Genomic DNA, 16,777 nt, shown 5'->3' with positions numbered 1-16,777 from the left:
TGAGATCACTGGGATTCCATCGTTGCACAAAAAGGTAGAGATGACCTATACTTCTGTTAAAAATCTATACATTGACCGGTCTAATGTGTGTTGTTTATATCGACAGAGGGAGTATTCACCTCCAGAGTTCACCAGGTTGAACTACTATGGACGTCCTCTCATTTTTCTGTTTATAGTGGATGGCTTTAAGTCTTAAGGTCATCACCGTCTTTACCTGAGTGTGGATGCGAAATTAAAACTTCAGAAAAGACACAAATATGGCCTCTAATGCCAGCCTTTAGTGTTTTAATCACTTGGTTAAAATGTGCAACTTGGCCTCCTAACTCAACAAAATACACACACACACTTAACATTTAAACCTGAAGTTAGTCGCAAAAAAAGGTAATGAAGATATGAATTAGTGAGGATATTGTAGCATTAGTTGCTGTCCTCGAAGCTGCCGCTGCTGCTGAAGGTGGAGCAGAACCTCATGGTGCTCATGGGATCAGACACATAACCTGGAAAAGACAAAAGAGCAACAGTGATACACTATATATATACAATCTGCTACATACTATATGCTACATATATATACTATATATATGTGAATCTACAAAGGCACAAAACATTTAGGCAACGTTTAGACAGCAGGTTTTAATGCACAATTCGATTTCTTGGTGAAATCCAGTTTTTTTGTGTGCTTGTTACTACAGTCTACTCTCATTAAACCGCCCGCCGTTATACCACCATTTTCGCTCACCGCCGACCCAAACCACTGCACAAAAATCCCCAATGCATATATTCCATTAGCTACCGCCATTTCCGCCTATCGCCATCCGCCAGCCCAGTTCCATGCACAAGCAACACTTATACCAATTGATTTCCCGACCGTTATACGCCAGCGTGATTGCCATCGAGTACACATAAGTTTTAACAATGCACTGAAACAACGCACCAGACGCTGATCGCGACAAGCTACGAGTAGGTCTACGGAACGGCCACCGTTCATTTATCGCAGAACACTCAGTAGGTCAGGATGTCGGGAAGAGGACGTGGGATTAAGCCAAAGCCTCAAGATGATGGGGTGTCATTTCCCGACACGGTATAATAATGCTTAAAATGTTTCCCCACTTTAAATGATCCCTTACAACATAACAGAATCAAGATTATTTAGAAACGCAATTAGAACGGGTTAACGGAGGCAGCATAGACATCATATAGTAAAGACATGCACATTATGGACTCAACCTGTTGTAACGCCATTTTCGCTATACCGCCAATTTGGCCGTGAACGGAAGTTGGCGGTTATAACGAGAGTAGACTGTATTTCACATTAAATGTAACTTCTATCAGTTTTGAGTATGAACTGAGTGCAACCCTGAAGTGACCTGCATGCGCAAAAGAGGTCCTGACATAATACGTGACCACGCAGGCATGTGCTGTGTTTACGGAAGTAACACTCCTGGGATGCAGAATTGTAATGTTTGTTGGATTTCAATGACGTAAAGGTCAAATAAATGCAACTTGGCCATTCAGACTGAAGTCGCATTTCAAAATATCAGATACATATTGGATTAGGACCATAAATGAAAGTGGCCCGGGTCAGATTAGAAAAAATCTAATTGTGCTGTTCAAACTGTCCTTAACAGATCGGATACAGGTCACCATATGGGCCAAAAAAATTGGATTTGGGCCACATTTGCCTGCAGTCTGAACGCAGCCTTAGTAACAGGATATTCTGTAGATCTGCCAGGGGTGGACCTACAGGGGAGCAAAGGGGGCAGCTGCCCCCCCCCCCCATTGTAGAACCTTGTCCCCCTGGCTGCCCCCCTAACTTTATGTTAACTTTTAATATTTTTTTTATTTAAAACTATACTAACAAAAATAATCATCACTATTCCCAAAAGCCTCTTAGTATTGAAATAAAAGATGATTTCACCAAAAAAATCACAATTCTAAAAATTATCTTGGGCCCCTTAAATACTTAGCTCCGCCCCTGTATTAAACGCAAAGCCTATGTAACAATCGAGCCTCCTGTGCCACACACACGGTGTGTGTGTGTGTGTGTGTGTGTGGAAACAGAGTCTGTGACCTGGCAGAGTAGAGCGACTGAGCCGTCCAGCTTTAACCAGGTGAAGTCAGTTTCCCTAACACACAAAATTAAAGTAGAGTTAAATATGTAACGAATGGAATATACACTAAGGGTTCAGTACGTTCATTCATCATTTGCCAAAAGTGGCTCGCTCGCGTGTGATTTGTTGGAGTTTTTACCCCTTTGGTTAGTCAGCTGACTATAGTAAACAGTCGATGAAGCATTTAGATATGTAAAACTGGCATGTTTGAATTCAGAAGGTCACTGTTTAAGGCGCTTAAGTTTCAGTCACAGTGTGATCAATATTGTAGAAATAAGCCTGAACAGTTAAAGCAGGTTACATCCTTACTGTCAAACTGGGAAAATAACAAATATAGTGAGAAAAATACAAGGATTTTAACCCTGAAATTTTTATATCTTGACATTTGCAGCGACAATGAAAAGAAAAAGTAAAAATAACATCTTTACTAGATATTTTGGGGAAAAATGAGGTAGGAGGAGGAAGAGAAGGAGGAGAAAGAATGGTAGAGAAACCAGGAGGGTCAGAGCTGAAGAAGGCCACAGAGAGGAACAGACCAGGAAGGAAGTGAAGAAGAGGAAGAAGATGATGTCAATGTGAGGGATGAAAATGAGGAGGGTTTGGTTTGTGACAGAGGGACAGAAGCAGATGCTGAGGAGGCAGATGGAGAAAGTGGTGGCGGGGAGTCAGAGGATCCAGCCTTATTTCAGCTGGTCCACGTGGTGTGGTTTTATTTTCCATACAGATTCCAGTGCAGTGACATAGCATGTTACTCAATAAAATAGCATGTTTTCACTAAAAGCCTTCTTTTTATAAGGTTAGTTACATAAAGCTTTACATGTATGTTATTTATTCATAATTATGATAAAACTGAAGATAAAGCAAATTTCTACTCGATTGCATAACAATTCAAAAAATAGTTTAAAAGTGTTATTGACTCCACTTATACATACATGGAGATTCCACATAGCACACTGAGGACGTTCTCATGCCATCCTGCCACCCCATTGCCACCCCATGTAAGGTTTTCTAGATCCACCACTGAGAATACTGCTCACTAAACTGACTTTGACACCCTTAACCATTGGTGCAATTTTGTCTTCAGTATAATTTTTGCACTTGGCAAATTCATCCTGTGGCCCGGACTGGAACCTTTGGCGGGCTGGTTTGGCCCTCAGGCCTGATGTTTGACACCCCCGCATTAGACACTTTGCAAACCTACACCTTTGCTTTTCAATAATGTCACTAATCAGAGTCACAATAGTACGCTGTCATCTGCACACAAACCATTTCGATCAATAGGTGAGAACTGCATGCTCCTCCTCAGCTCTTCCAGTGACAGACCTCCAGATGCGCGCCGCCCACTGTAAAGTTAAAATACACTGAATCAGTTCAAATGAATGACTCTATACACTGTTCTACTGAAAATGATACCAGTCCAGAAGCACAGGGCATGTTCTGTACATGGAGGCACACGAGATCAAGTGTAATTCAATATCTTATAGGGGACCGTATATCAGACTGCTCTCACTTTCTCTGCTACGGTATACAGTCTGCAATATTGATGCGAGGTTGATGGAGAGACTACAGAAACAATCTACACAGAGGTTCATAGAATGCCCAAGTCTCATGATTATACTGAAAACAATAATGAATATGGATAATCTGTTCAATACAGTGTGTTTCAATTAGTTGAACATTTTGGTGGCGTTCCAGGGCACTACTGCCGCTGCCACATCATGATAACCCACCTACTGTTACTGAGCTCATAGTGACTGTTACCAAGAGCCAACCCCCACCACACACACACACACACACACACACACACACACACACACACACGCACACACACACACACACACACAAACACACATACACAGAATACAGAGGCTCACAGCCAGGCGTCTAATAGCGGCCTTCCTCCTTGGTCAGAATACCATGCATGTTTTATCGCCTTTGCTTTCCTTTGTTTCCTTTTCGGTTTCTGAGCAACTCCGGTGCTTACTGTTGCACTGAGTATCAGCTGTAAATGTTAGTGACAAAACAAGAGACAGGCATTTCATTAGAACAAGCTCAGACATGCTGTTAAACTTTCTGTCAGAGAAAAACACTCAGTCATTGTAAAAAGAATGACAGAATCTGTGAATAAGGCTGCTTCAGTGAACATGGCTAAACCTTTGTTACTACTACACTGATGACAATATGTGAAAAACACGTAAATAGTTTAAGCGTTGTTTCTCAGAAGCATTGTAACACATGTGGTCTGACAAAAAACAAGAATTCTGTTTGTGAACGGACTGGGTTTATAGGATATAGAAATGTATCACATCATTCATGATTTTGACTGATCCAATCGTACATTTGGGTTTAAATATGTGATTGACATCTCTACAGTATTTATGAGCAAATGTTTTGGCAGTGACAGAAATATTGCATCATTTATTTAAGATGTTTTTTTGATATATTACTGAGGTGCACTGAAGAATTATACCTGCTCTGTAGGTTTCAGTCTTGTTGGCAAATAAATTACATTCATGCACATTTATGAGTCAAATTGTGCCATTCCGGAAACGTTTGGCCAATACCGTATGTGACTGAAAGCAAAACTAGCACATTGATTCGTGGGAATCCACGGGTTCTAGAAACAGTAGAGTTAATAAATGGGGAGCTGAGCTAAACTTACTGGAAGATTAGGAAGAAATATAATGGCACTCATTTTGTTTTGTATTGACATCGACGCGGACCATAGACTTTGCCACAGGATTGCACATAATGGTTTATGAATGTTACTATTCACGGTGGCACATGAAGGCAGCATAAGACTTTTACACAGGACTGAACATGACAGTTTATTGCCAGTCACTGCCATCAGCAGTGACTCGCAATAACTCCGGTCTTTATTTACAAAGATTACCAAAGCAGATACTATAATTTATTGTATCTGGTGAGTTGAAACCATGAGTTGAAACAATTGCAGATATTATATTCAACTGCAGAAATTCTATTCTATTATTTCAAGCAAGTCTGAATTCTTAATGCTGTCTTCAAGGCCATCAGATGCAGAGACATGCTGTATTTTTTTCGTCTGGACTTTAAATATTGATTTAGTCTGCATTTGATGTAATCCTCAAAGGTTAAAAAAGAGGAAATGACTTTTGAATTGGATCAGATCTTGTTGGTCATTCCCAGGGTAAAGTGGTTATTACCAAACAAAACTGGTCTGAATAACAATGGCCGAATCTCAACCAGTCTAGCATCTATGGGAGCAGAACATTATTACCACTTTCCCATTTTCTCCCAAAAACAGCGCTGACCTGAGGCCTAGACTCCACCAGACCTCTGAAGGTGTGCTCTGGTATCTGGACCAAGATGTTAACAGCAGATCCCTGAAATCCTGGAAGTACAGAAGTGGATTTCCATAGACTACATTTATTAGTCCAACACGTCCCACAGATTGGAACTGAGATTGGGATGTCCTTCCTTCGTCTATTTTTGGTTGGTACAAACCACTGCAGACCAGGAACACCCAACAAGACCTGCAGTTGTGGAGATGCTCTGACCCTGTCATCACCGTTATAATATGGACCTGGTCAAAGTCACTCAGTTCCTTATGTTGCTGCTTCCAACACATCAGCTTCAACAACTAAATGTCCACTTGCTGTCAAATAAATCCAACCTACTGAAAGGTGTCATTGTAATGAATAATCAATATTATTACCACTTCCTCTGTCAATGGTGTGTGAGTAAGAGTATGGAAAAAAAACATTGAAAAGTTTTGTGTTTAATTAAGCTAGTAATGAAAAAAAAATAATAAAGAATTCCAAAGACAAAAGACAAATGTTTATCATAGTCTAAAAATATATTGTGGTAATCAACATTTTAATACCCAGGTTTATTTCTAATTGTGCTTGTTATTATGGACATCTGAATCAGCAATAGATGAGCAGAGTATGTGAAATAAAGTGAGCATTGATGGAGCAGTTATTGAATGCCCCTGTCATTTACCAGTGTCACGACAGCAGCCCCTCAGTGGCTTTTCAGCGACTGAAATAGTCTCTCCACAGTATTACTTACACATGCTAAAGAAATTGTAAATGGGTGCGTGTGAACGAGGCCTTTGTGCAGTAAATTACTGCGGTGCCCCCTGACCTTCACCTGTCTAAGGAGGTGCTTGAGTAGTCTGAGTACCTCTGAGTCCAGAAGGCGTAGGCACGGGTATTAAGAGCGTACTCCAGTTCAAAGCGAGAGCGCAAGGCGGCCACGTGGCTTCGGCCGGGACCTCCTCGAGCCAGAAGACAGTCAGAGGACGACGAGGGGGACAAGGAACCACTGCTGTTACTGGAGGCTGGAGACATCAGCTGCATAACACAGAATGGAATTGTATACTTTTATATATGAGTATGATATCAACCCATACAGACACAAACATCCACCACCAACCAAAACCATCTACTGATCTAAACTGTTTAATACCTGTTGATCCACCAATCCTATCAATACATGGAAATAATTGGTGTAAAATGCAGTTTGTCATCTTTTCATGGTCATCAGATATGACCTATTTGGACGTTCAGAGGCTGTGTTTGAGTAAACGTGGAAACACTGTCATTTTCTACGACATCGATTCACCAGTAAAACCCATGGAGTTGGATCAATGACAGTGGATGGACACACTGGGATTATGTTCAGTTAATGAAAGATTTTACTGAAAAAAATTTTTTTTTCTTCAGTTTTCTCTGTTACTGATATACTAACCCTCAACTTTAATCTGAGCTTTTATGAACATCTATATGATCAATATATTACATATTGGAAAATACCTGATTTTCACTGGAAAATGCAAAATACAGAGAATTATTTTATAATAAATGGTGATAAATCACTTGCCACAAAAGTAGAACTGGGTCTTTATGGGTTAATGCATTTAAGTTGGATTGATATTTACCTCAATGTTGCACAGGCATTCCTCCAGGTTGGAAACAACTTCAGAGAACTCAGGTCTGTCCTGAAGGACAAAACAACTTTTTTGTTTTAACACACAGCTGTATTATGTTGTGACTTTCCTGTATGGTCGTCTCTTTGTCGTCCACCCACACATAAAGTAGAGGTGAACGGTTTCAGAGGAAGCCCTTAGATCTCTGGCCTCACTGGAAGAGAACAAACAGCACCGCTGACCCTGGAGCTGTTCAATTATACATCACTTCACAGACAGCGGTCAAGAACTGACCTCAGTCTGCTTTAAAGTGAAAGCAAAACACCAAACACAAAACCATAAGTGAAGAATAATAGCATGACAACAATGAAAGAAACCTCAGGAAAAAACAAGAGCGATCCGTCATTCACAAACCTGCATATGTATCATATACAGATAAATATACAGATACATATGGAAACTAATTCTGTTTTTTAAATTTGTTTTATGTTTATATGCATCTATGATAGACACAGTGACAGCCTTAAAAAGTGAAGCTCAAACAACCCCATCTCCCCCTGGTGGCTGGCTGTAGTTTAAATCCCACCTCTTCTATGTAATTCAACAAAAACACACATCTGTTATTATTCCCTCTGGGGATTACTATCTTATTATTCTGATTTCATGAGTTTATGAGAGAGATTTCATTTTTATTATTGGTTTGTACTTTAATGTTGTAAATATGGGTGATTGACAGCTGCAATAACTAATGATGGTCCTGATGAACCAATCCAACCCCTGGTGGGCCTGAGGGTGTCATGTCCCCACATCTCTACTGCAGAGTTCAGCTCCATGCGGGGTCACATTTAGAATATGGCAGCTCCTGTCACCAGTGGATTTGGACTTTATTGTGAGGAAACTGCATTAGCATCCATATTTATACAGTTTACGAGGCGGCTTCAAAAAGTTCATGGAAAAAGGACAGTTGGAAAAAATGGTTTAAGTTATGATGTTTATTTTTCAACATATGCTCCATCTGGGTCAATACACTGGATACGGCCTTTAAGTTCATCTGTGAAAAACTGAGGGCAATGCGATTTAAACCATGTCAAGGACATGTTCTTTTTCAACAAACGTTTTGAAGCCCCCTCGTATATATTTATTGCAAGAGTTTGACAGATTTTAAAGAAGTCCTATGTAGGTTTGTGGCCAATACTAGTACTGCAATCACATTCAAAATACTGTAGCACATGGTATCCCCTCCCTGTCTCCCCAGACTAGGGATTGCCAGATCCAGCATGAGCGTCTACTACAAGGAGCTACCATGGCAAGCGACAAGTCCTACACTGGTATAAATACCGGGCTGCAGTCTCTTCACCCAAGCTGTGGTCTCACCGCCCGGTTAGGGCCACCGGTGAGAGAGGATATCGGACTTCAAATACTTCTCCACTTTCAGCCGTCTCCATGTTTCAAAAGCATCTCCTATACATATCCTTGTTTTGTTTCTCACTTTGTCACAATGTAATTGGGAATAATAAGAGGCCTTTTAGGTTTAGTAACGTCAGACACTTGTGATCAGAAATGTTCCAGCTGCAGCTCAGTGGAAATAACTCCAGCCAACCTGGATGCCGAAACACCACTGACTTGCTGATTGGGAGATAGGTGATGGGTGGAGCATCAGGCCAAAACACAAAATGACAATATAAACTGTATTTATGGGCTTCTACTTAGCTTTTCAAATGCAAATATTCTGGCTGGACTACCACTGTCAGTGATATCAATATTTGAAAAGAACATGATTCCTTAATGTCTGGTGACACGCAGGGCCGTTTTATAATTACTTGGAACATAATTCTTACATACAGCTCCTTTAATGAGCCTTAAAAACTACATAATTGCAATTTCAAATACTCTATCCTACTGAAAAAAAATCAGTTTAGCTGCAGGCTTAACCATGTCACTTATCTTTTTATGTTGATGATGCACAGTTGTACATTTCTATATTTTTAAAGCTAAATAAAGAAAAAACGGCTTCATGCAATGGGACCAAAGGAAGCTCTAGACAAAAACAACAGTCAATACTTGGAGGTTTTGGCAAACAGGTAAAGACAGGAGTCACAAAGTGAATTTAGAGTCTCATTAAATGTTAATTCTGATTTGTGATAATGGATCACATTACCCCAGTTCTTAAGACTCTGTACAGGCTACATGCATCATATCTGGCTTAATCTGGCATCTGTCTGATGTAATGTGATGCCATTTTTTAATCACTCCTTCATTTATTTGTTCGTTTGTTTATTACTTGCACTGTCTTTGGTAATGTTAAAGTCTTGTTGAATCATTAGAAAAAATCAACAAAAACAGTATTGTCTATTGTTTAATATTCTATTTAATTGTTATGTGAAGCTGCATCTTTTATTAAAATGTTATTTAAATTAAGTGGACTTGACTTGAGCTCTCAGTGTTTTTTCTGTCCACAGGCTGTAAACACAGAGCAGCATGTCCTACTTTTCAGTCCCATGTGAACCAATGTACAGTGCAGTACAGGGAACATGAGAGAAGTGTGCACATGAAATACCTATTATGATCTTGTTTTTAGAAAGTGTCCTGATAAGGTGGCAGTGGGACGAGTTTATTACCAGGGGAGGCACTTTGATGATATCCAAACTAGCTGCTGAAAACAGGAAACAAAGGTAGCACTGGGGGAGCGGTGTGCCAACACGCTTGGCCGTGTCTTAATTAGAACAAGAAAAAAAAAGTCAGGCCAATGATGAACGTCACACCGCTCTAAGGGAGGACCATTTAGATCATACTGGATAAGTGTCTGCAGTTAAGCATCATCTGGGGAAATGTCGGTCTTCTTCATTATTGCTGCATGTGTTAGCAGCAGGAGATGACTCAGCATCCTACAGTAACTAACCTGTCTTTTACAGCATCAGTGGGTCAACATAGTTCAAGACAATAAAGGGTTTTAGACTATTCCAGTGGCAGCCACTGGCACACCAGACAGCAGCACACAGTGAATGGAATTTGTATTATTTAAAACACTGTTTTATCTCTTCCAGGGAGGTTATATAATCAGTCGTGTCCATCTGTCTACCAGCAGAAATAATGCAAAAGTTGCTGCAGTGATAAACTAATTATAACTGTAAGATATACTGACTGACTAAATCACAGGAAGTAACTGACAGTTTGCAATTCCACTCTGTTGTAAATATGTATATTAGTCTGTATAGTTTTTATTATTATTATCTTTTTATGGTTTTTTTGCACTATCTTTATGCATGGACAATTTTCCTTGTACTTTATTCTGTTGCTGCCTTGACCATTGAATTTCCTGTTGTGGTATCAATGAAGTCTAATCTAATCTAATCTAATCTCATCCCATCTCATCTCATCTCATTTCATCTCCATCTCATCTAACTCATGTTCTGTTTGTGGTTTAATAATAATCTCCAAGTGCCCTACTCGTTTATACATATATTGATAGAAATCAAGTTATCAGGCCTTGTATTATAATGGTAAAGGGTAATTCCAGGTCCTGTACCTCTGCACAGGTGTTCCAGCCTCTCATCAGAAGGGCAGAGATGGGTTTCGGGATGGAGTAGCCGATGGGTGGGCGGATGTGATGATAGGCCATATCTGCAGCAGCAGCAGCTGAACACAACAACAGGAACATTTTAACATCAGCCTTAAACCATTTAAAACCTGAGTGAGTCATGACTTAGTGTAAACAAGTAAATGTCCTCAATCTAATTAGTAGTAAAAATGCAACTACTTATGTATAAATATGAGGTACTTTTACCAATGTATGCAACTATACAACTTTTTACTTCTTCCCCATCTACACTATAAAAGCCAAGTGGCCTCTGTGTGCATGTGTGCATGCATGTATGTGTGTCTCGGCATTCACACAAAATCCAGCAAGAGCTGACTGCTGCAGTTTGGCATACTTATGTATTTTTGTTCAAGGAACAGACTAGCAAAAATGGCAAGTTGATAGGACCAACATTTTGGGAGATATTAGTAATTTTGGAATACAATAGCCTTACAATCACATTGCTATACCCAGAACACCTTGTCGGTGACTGCTGGACAAACACAGCATGAATGAACACACAACAGCATAAAAACTACCACATGTAGAACCAGTAGATCCCCTCGGGTCAACGCACTAGTTAAATATTATTGCCTTAACGTTACCTCCATTACTTATGAGGTTTCCAATCCCTGTCCAGTGAAAACCATTTATGTTGATTTTGAATGTCTGTGATAAACTGGATGAAGACTGAAATCTTTATTCATTTATTATGGATGTCCTCTTTTTTAGGCTAAATAAACTCTTTACACACCCTTTAAAAACCTCTGGAGAATTCACTGTAATATTGACACAAAGCTGAAAACAGGGCTGTTTTTCTAAGCTGAGCTTTTAGAGATACTTGGTTCTAAAAGGACAACTGTAGCACAAAACAAATCATCATACAGAATATGATGCATTGCTGTTGATTAAATGGGTTCAACCTTAAACACATACAACATCAATATGTATCACACAGATGAAAGTTTTCATAAATGAATCTGTAACATCATATATAACAGTAAAACACTGACATGGACCATTTTACTGCACGACTACTTTTTATACCCTACGACCAGTTTCATTTACCTTTACTTGAGCAAGCATTGGAATACAGAAGTACTACTTTAAAGTAGTGGAGTACTTTCACATCGTGGTATTAGTAGTTTTACTAAATGAATATTTCTTCCAACACTGCCTGCAACAAGTCATTTTCTGTGTGCTTGGCTTCAGAGTCAGGGTTCAGAAAAACTCTTATTAAATCTTTAACACAGACCAACAACAACCATTTATATCTAATGGAAAATTACCAGGTTTCAGATGAGCAAAGGGAATTTCTCCTGTAAGCAGCTCCCACAGACAGAGGGCGTAGCTGAACATGTCCGCCTTTACCGAGTAGCGAGTGCACTGCGTAAATACTTCAGGAGCCATCCAGCGCAAGTTCTGCACAAACACACACACACACACACACACACACACACACACATATATATATATATATATATATATATATATATATATATATATATGTATATATATATATATATATATATATATATATATATATATATATATATATATATATGCAAATAAACACACATAAAGAAAGGCAAGCACTTAGCTGTGCTTCCTGTAAATATTTCATTTTGCAGACTGGATTTAAAACATATAATTTCACTGTATTTCAAGATATTAAGTCAGTCCTTCACACACACACACACACACACACGCACACACACACACACACACACACACACGCACACACACACACACAAAATGAAGCCCAATTACTGCCGTAAACACTGCGTCCCAGCAAGGGCAAGTGGTTCCTCACAACAGGCAGCTCCCAGGAGATGTAGCACACTTAACACTAAACTGCAGGCCAAGCACTCTGGGTAGTGATGAGTCAGCACATTGACACAAAATCTGCATGATGGCAGTTTTTTTTTAAACTGGTGGATAATTGATGGCAGGTGCCAGCAGATGCACGAACGGGCTCGAACTCCACACAAAATAACACAGTATACACTATCAGCGTTGGGGAAAAGCTTGTCATAGATATACAGGTTTATGTTTTAAATGTGACATCCAATCAAAAACCGAAAAGAGAGGAAGCAGGTCTGACCCCCGGCTGCTTGGTCATGTTATCTTCATCCACAGATTGGAGGAATCGAGATTCTGCATAAGAATGGGAGGAGAGGAAGTGGTCATTATCAGTGATGGAACCTTCAGTGTTAACAGTGCAGAGTCACATACAGTATAATGAGCTGAGTCTGTGAACTCAGATTGATAGAACAGTGAAAGAGTAACAAAAAACAAAGCATTTGAAAACCAACTTCAGTGTTAGCTATATTACAGTAGTAGTTAGATATGTGTAAATCAGTTATTAAAGCTTCAAAAACTGGCACAAATTCCAGATTAAGTTTAAGCATATGGTAATAGGAGACGACTGGGAGGAGCCGAGACCTTTGTGTTTCTCCTCTCAGCTTCTCCAGAAACTCTTGACCCGTCACAGAGGGGGGATATAAAAACAGGTGACTGACAGGTGGTATGACTAATGTTTCTATATTTAAGCTTCAGTTTCTCAGAGCAGCATGAAAAGGCCTTGTATCACTTGTGTTTATTGTGAGTTTATGCTTATTAGTGACACAGAGCTGGAGGAGGAGGGGGTGTATTGTTATATTCTTACATTTACTAATCCTGTTTTTCTGCCTACTGTGGCTTTAAATCAGAACTATATTTTATTATAAGGAATTTCAAGGGGCTTGAATGTGTGTATATTTGATACTTTGGCATTTATTTAATTTTGCTTAACAAATTTCATGACATATATTTTTTGATTTTATATTTTTGTATAATTGTCTCTGTGTATACCTATCTTTATACAATGCCTTCAATGCTAAAATAGAAAGATGATGTAATATTCAATTAAACAGTGGCCACTAGTGTCTGCAATATGTAATGGTGGCTCAAGCAAAAAGTCAGAAAGACAGTATTTCTCCAATAGGGCTACATATTAGGGTCCAAAAGAGGCAGGAAAATAGTTGTCTTCTGCTTTTTGGCTGCTGAAAGACTGATTTTCTACAGTGGAAAATTAAGAAGTTGAAAAGTCTCTTAATGGAAAGATGACTATTTGAACATTTTAATCTTCTTGCCACAGAATAAATAGCTAATGCGAAGGATGGTGAGGAACATAATTCTGATGGGATCAAGCTTGGAGAAGAATACTTTGAAACACGGGTTTTATTTGTCCAGGTCAAGAAAACATGATGAGACTTAAATGATTAACCTAATGGAGCCTGCCTCCTGTCTTATGTGTTGTTGTGCAATGTTAGTTAATGTACTTCATTAGCTCTGCACCAGTGCTGGAGAAAGGTCTGACACATTCAACCATCACTCTGGAATAGTGGACAAAAGTTATCTGCATTGTTTGATGTGTTCTGGGGAAGCACTGGCCGAAGGATGCTGAAACAGTATCCTCCTAAGACCCAGAAATGCATTTTTGACCTCTGTAGGGGACAAGAGTTTCACAACTTTGCTTAGAAAAATAAAATGCTATCCACTGCAAAGAACATTCCATAAAAAAATAAAAAATGTATCTGAAAAAACTGTTCCATCAGGCTGTTTCTAATCAAGGCAATTATTTAATGTTAAAAAAAATAGGACCAATGGCCCTGTAGCTTACCGCCCAAATGAAAAGCTTTGGGAAATGTATCCAGATGCCATTTATCATCACCCAGTTATGTGTATGTATTATATTACAGCAATAGCCCATGTTTTGGTCATATTTCGATCAGATCAGTAAAAAATTCAAATTCCAACTTGATATCATTGATACTTACTGATTTATTGGATCAATCCACTTCCTATCTGTTATAATGGGAACATTTTTCAAAGTCGCACCAAATCCAGAATCAGATCCAGATTGAAATAATTTCACTAACTTTTGTTGACATCATCATAAAGAAGCTGTATATCAAGTTTGAAGTCAATCGGAATTGTAGTTTCGGAGAAGATGATTGAAATTTTTGTAACGGACGACAGACGACGACAACAGACGCCGTCGACGCCGACGGAGGCCGCATGACGACAATAGCTTACGGCCTGTTGGCTGGTAAGCTAAAAAAAGTCAAAACTTTTACTTCCCGGGGTTTTAGGGGGGTATGTTTGCAAAATAGTGTCGGGAGAGAAGTTGTCTTGGTGTGATATGGGCACATGAGGAAGTTGTGATATTAAAAATAATAAATTAAAAAACAACAACAAAGCTGCACATAACATTATCAGGGTGTAGTTGCAGCTCAGAGGATGGATGGATGGATGGATGGACGGATGGGAACACCAGAATTAAACAAAGCGCTGCATAAGCATAATTAGCCACCATAAGAGAAAAAGTAAAACCTAAAAGAAAATAAGTTCCTGAAATCAGCTTGTTCTGTTTTGTTATTTCTCCTTTCAAAGGTTTCTGTTGTAAAGTTTGACTCTGTTGGGTTTCTGTCATATTACCATGAATCCTCTTGTTCATGCAGCTTTCATTTTCTGTCTACTTTACCTCCAAAATCAGCCACCACGGCATGTCCGTCCTCATAGAGCAGAATATTGTGACTGGAAGAGGCAAAAAAAAAAAAAAAAACAACTGATCATTGGGAGCAGTTATTTCAGTCTGCCAATAGCTTCCCACCACATATACAATCAGTGTGTGTCCCACCTGTTGAGGTCCCGGTGAATGATAGGCTGTGTGAGGTTGTGCAGGTACTCCATGCCCTTGGCCACGTCGATGGCAATGATGAGCTTGGACTGCAGGTCGATAAGCCTGTCCAGTGACACATCATTAAAACAGAAGCCACTTAGTGCCGGATCAATGGTCCCTGCCAATCACACGCAGCACTTAACACAGATCGATGGGGGCAGTCTATAAAGACCGCACCTGAGCACACAGTTAGCAGAACACTTCATCTAGATCAATAATGGCTCTGCACCTCAGGAGGAGTGATTGGTGAGACGACAATCACCTGAATCCACTAAGACACTGAATGGCTCATTAAAGTTGTTTGGGGTCTTTTTACATCTCAGTGTTAACATATGGTCTCTGCGAAGTGAATCAAATGGCATTTACACCATTTAATACATCAGTTTGCTTTACTTGGCACAGTTTAACAAGGGAGGAATCAACTGTGATAAAATATCTGTGTGGAAAATAAAACCACATATTATATGCTTAGATTTTGTCATGTTGCTTTGAAATATTGAACTGGAGGTTTAAATAATGTTGGAGGTTTATGATCAATAAAAACCAGCCAAGATCTACTTTTAACACAATTCTAAAATATAGTAACAATAATACTGTCTTATACTTCTATACTGACACAACTTATACTTTGTGTAACATCAATATCCATGAGTAAAGTTAATATTCTTATTTGCAATTTTCATGAATCAACAGTATTCTTACTGTTTATTGTTTTACTTTAATTATTAGGCTATCTCATTTATTGCTTCATATTTTTTATATTAGTATGTTGCACTTCAGTATAAGTGCCTTTTGTAAATTCTTTTGTTATATGTTTTAATATTTTGATTTATTTATTGTTAATTACCCTAATTTATCCTGATTGTTCCTTTCCTTTATGTAAAACACACTCAGTTGTCTTTGTGAATTCATTCACTGATCGATACATGAATCTTTATCACACCTGGTACGTGTACTACACAAGACATAAAGTGGTTAGTAAATGTACACTGTTCATAGAAACAACATTTCCTGTAACTGTTCCAAAGTAAAGGTCCTCTTGTTTTTCAGACTAAATAACTTTGTAATTTCTTTAATTGCTAAACAGGCGCAATGCAGGATGTGTTGTGGAAAACTCACTGACCCACTCAAACATCCGTTGTTGATATTTTCTGATGTTTTCTGGCTGAATATCTAAGAGAAATGCTCTTGAATTCACTGCTTCCAAAGCAGTTTTGAGTCTCCAAGGGTCTGAACATAAGGCTTGCGACCTCTTGAGTAATTTTCATTACTTTCTAGATCTTTGTTTTAATTTTTACTTACTCTTTGCTACATCAAATTGTTATTCTATGTTACATTACATTTTGTTTAACATTGTGGTGTTACATTACATTTGTTATGTCATATTCTGCTGCGCTGTGCCATGCTATATAATTTTAGGCTTTGTTATTATGTTGTAATATGAAGATAGG

General features: G+C 38.9%; 1 protein-coding gene across 1 annotated transcript in view; it reads right to left on the bottom strand.

Moving 5' to 3' along the window:
• Positions 1–204: 204 nt before the first annotated feature.
• LOC115418413 (serine/threonine-protein kinase TNNI3K) overlaps positions 205–16,777 on the bottom strand; it is a 29,225-nt gene continuing 12,652 nt past the window's right edge. The window contains exons 17-25 of the mRNA XM_030132885.1: positions 15,285–15,389; positions 15,129–15,181; positions 12,705–12,757; positions 11,890–12,022; positions 10,550–10,659; positions 7,036–7,095; positions 6,279–6,448; positions 3,378–3,454; positions 205–497 (exon numbers count right to left, since the gene is read on the bottom strand). Of these exons, the coding sequence (XP_029988745.1) occupies positions 418–497; positions 3,378–3,454; positions 6,279–6,448; positions 7,036–7,095; positions 10,550–10,659; positions 11,890–12,022; positions 12,705–12,757; positions 15,129–15,181; positions 15,285–15,389 (841 nt within the window). The 3' untranslated portion in view covers positions 205–417. The remainder of the gene's footprint in view (positions 498–3,377; positions 3,455–6,278; positions 6,449–7,035; positions 7,096–10,549; positions 10,660–11,889; positions 12,023–12,704; positions 12,758–15,128; positions 15,182–15,284; positions 15,390–16,777) is intronic.

Source organism: Sphaeramia orbicularis, chromosome 4, assembly GCF_902148855.1.
Source record: "Sphaeramia orbicularis chromosome 4, fSphaOr1.1, whole genome shotgun sequence".
NCBI lineage: Eukaryota > Metazoa > Chordata > Actinopteri > Kurtiformes > Apogonidae > Sphaeramia > Sphaeramia orbicularis.
This window is presented reverse-complemented; position numbering and strand designations above follow the sequence as displayed.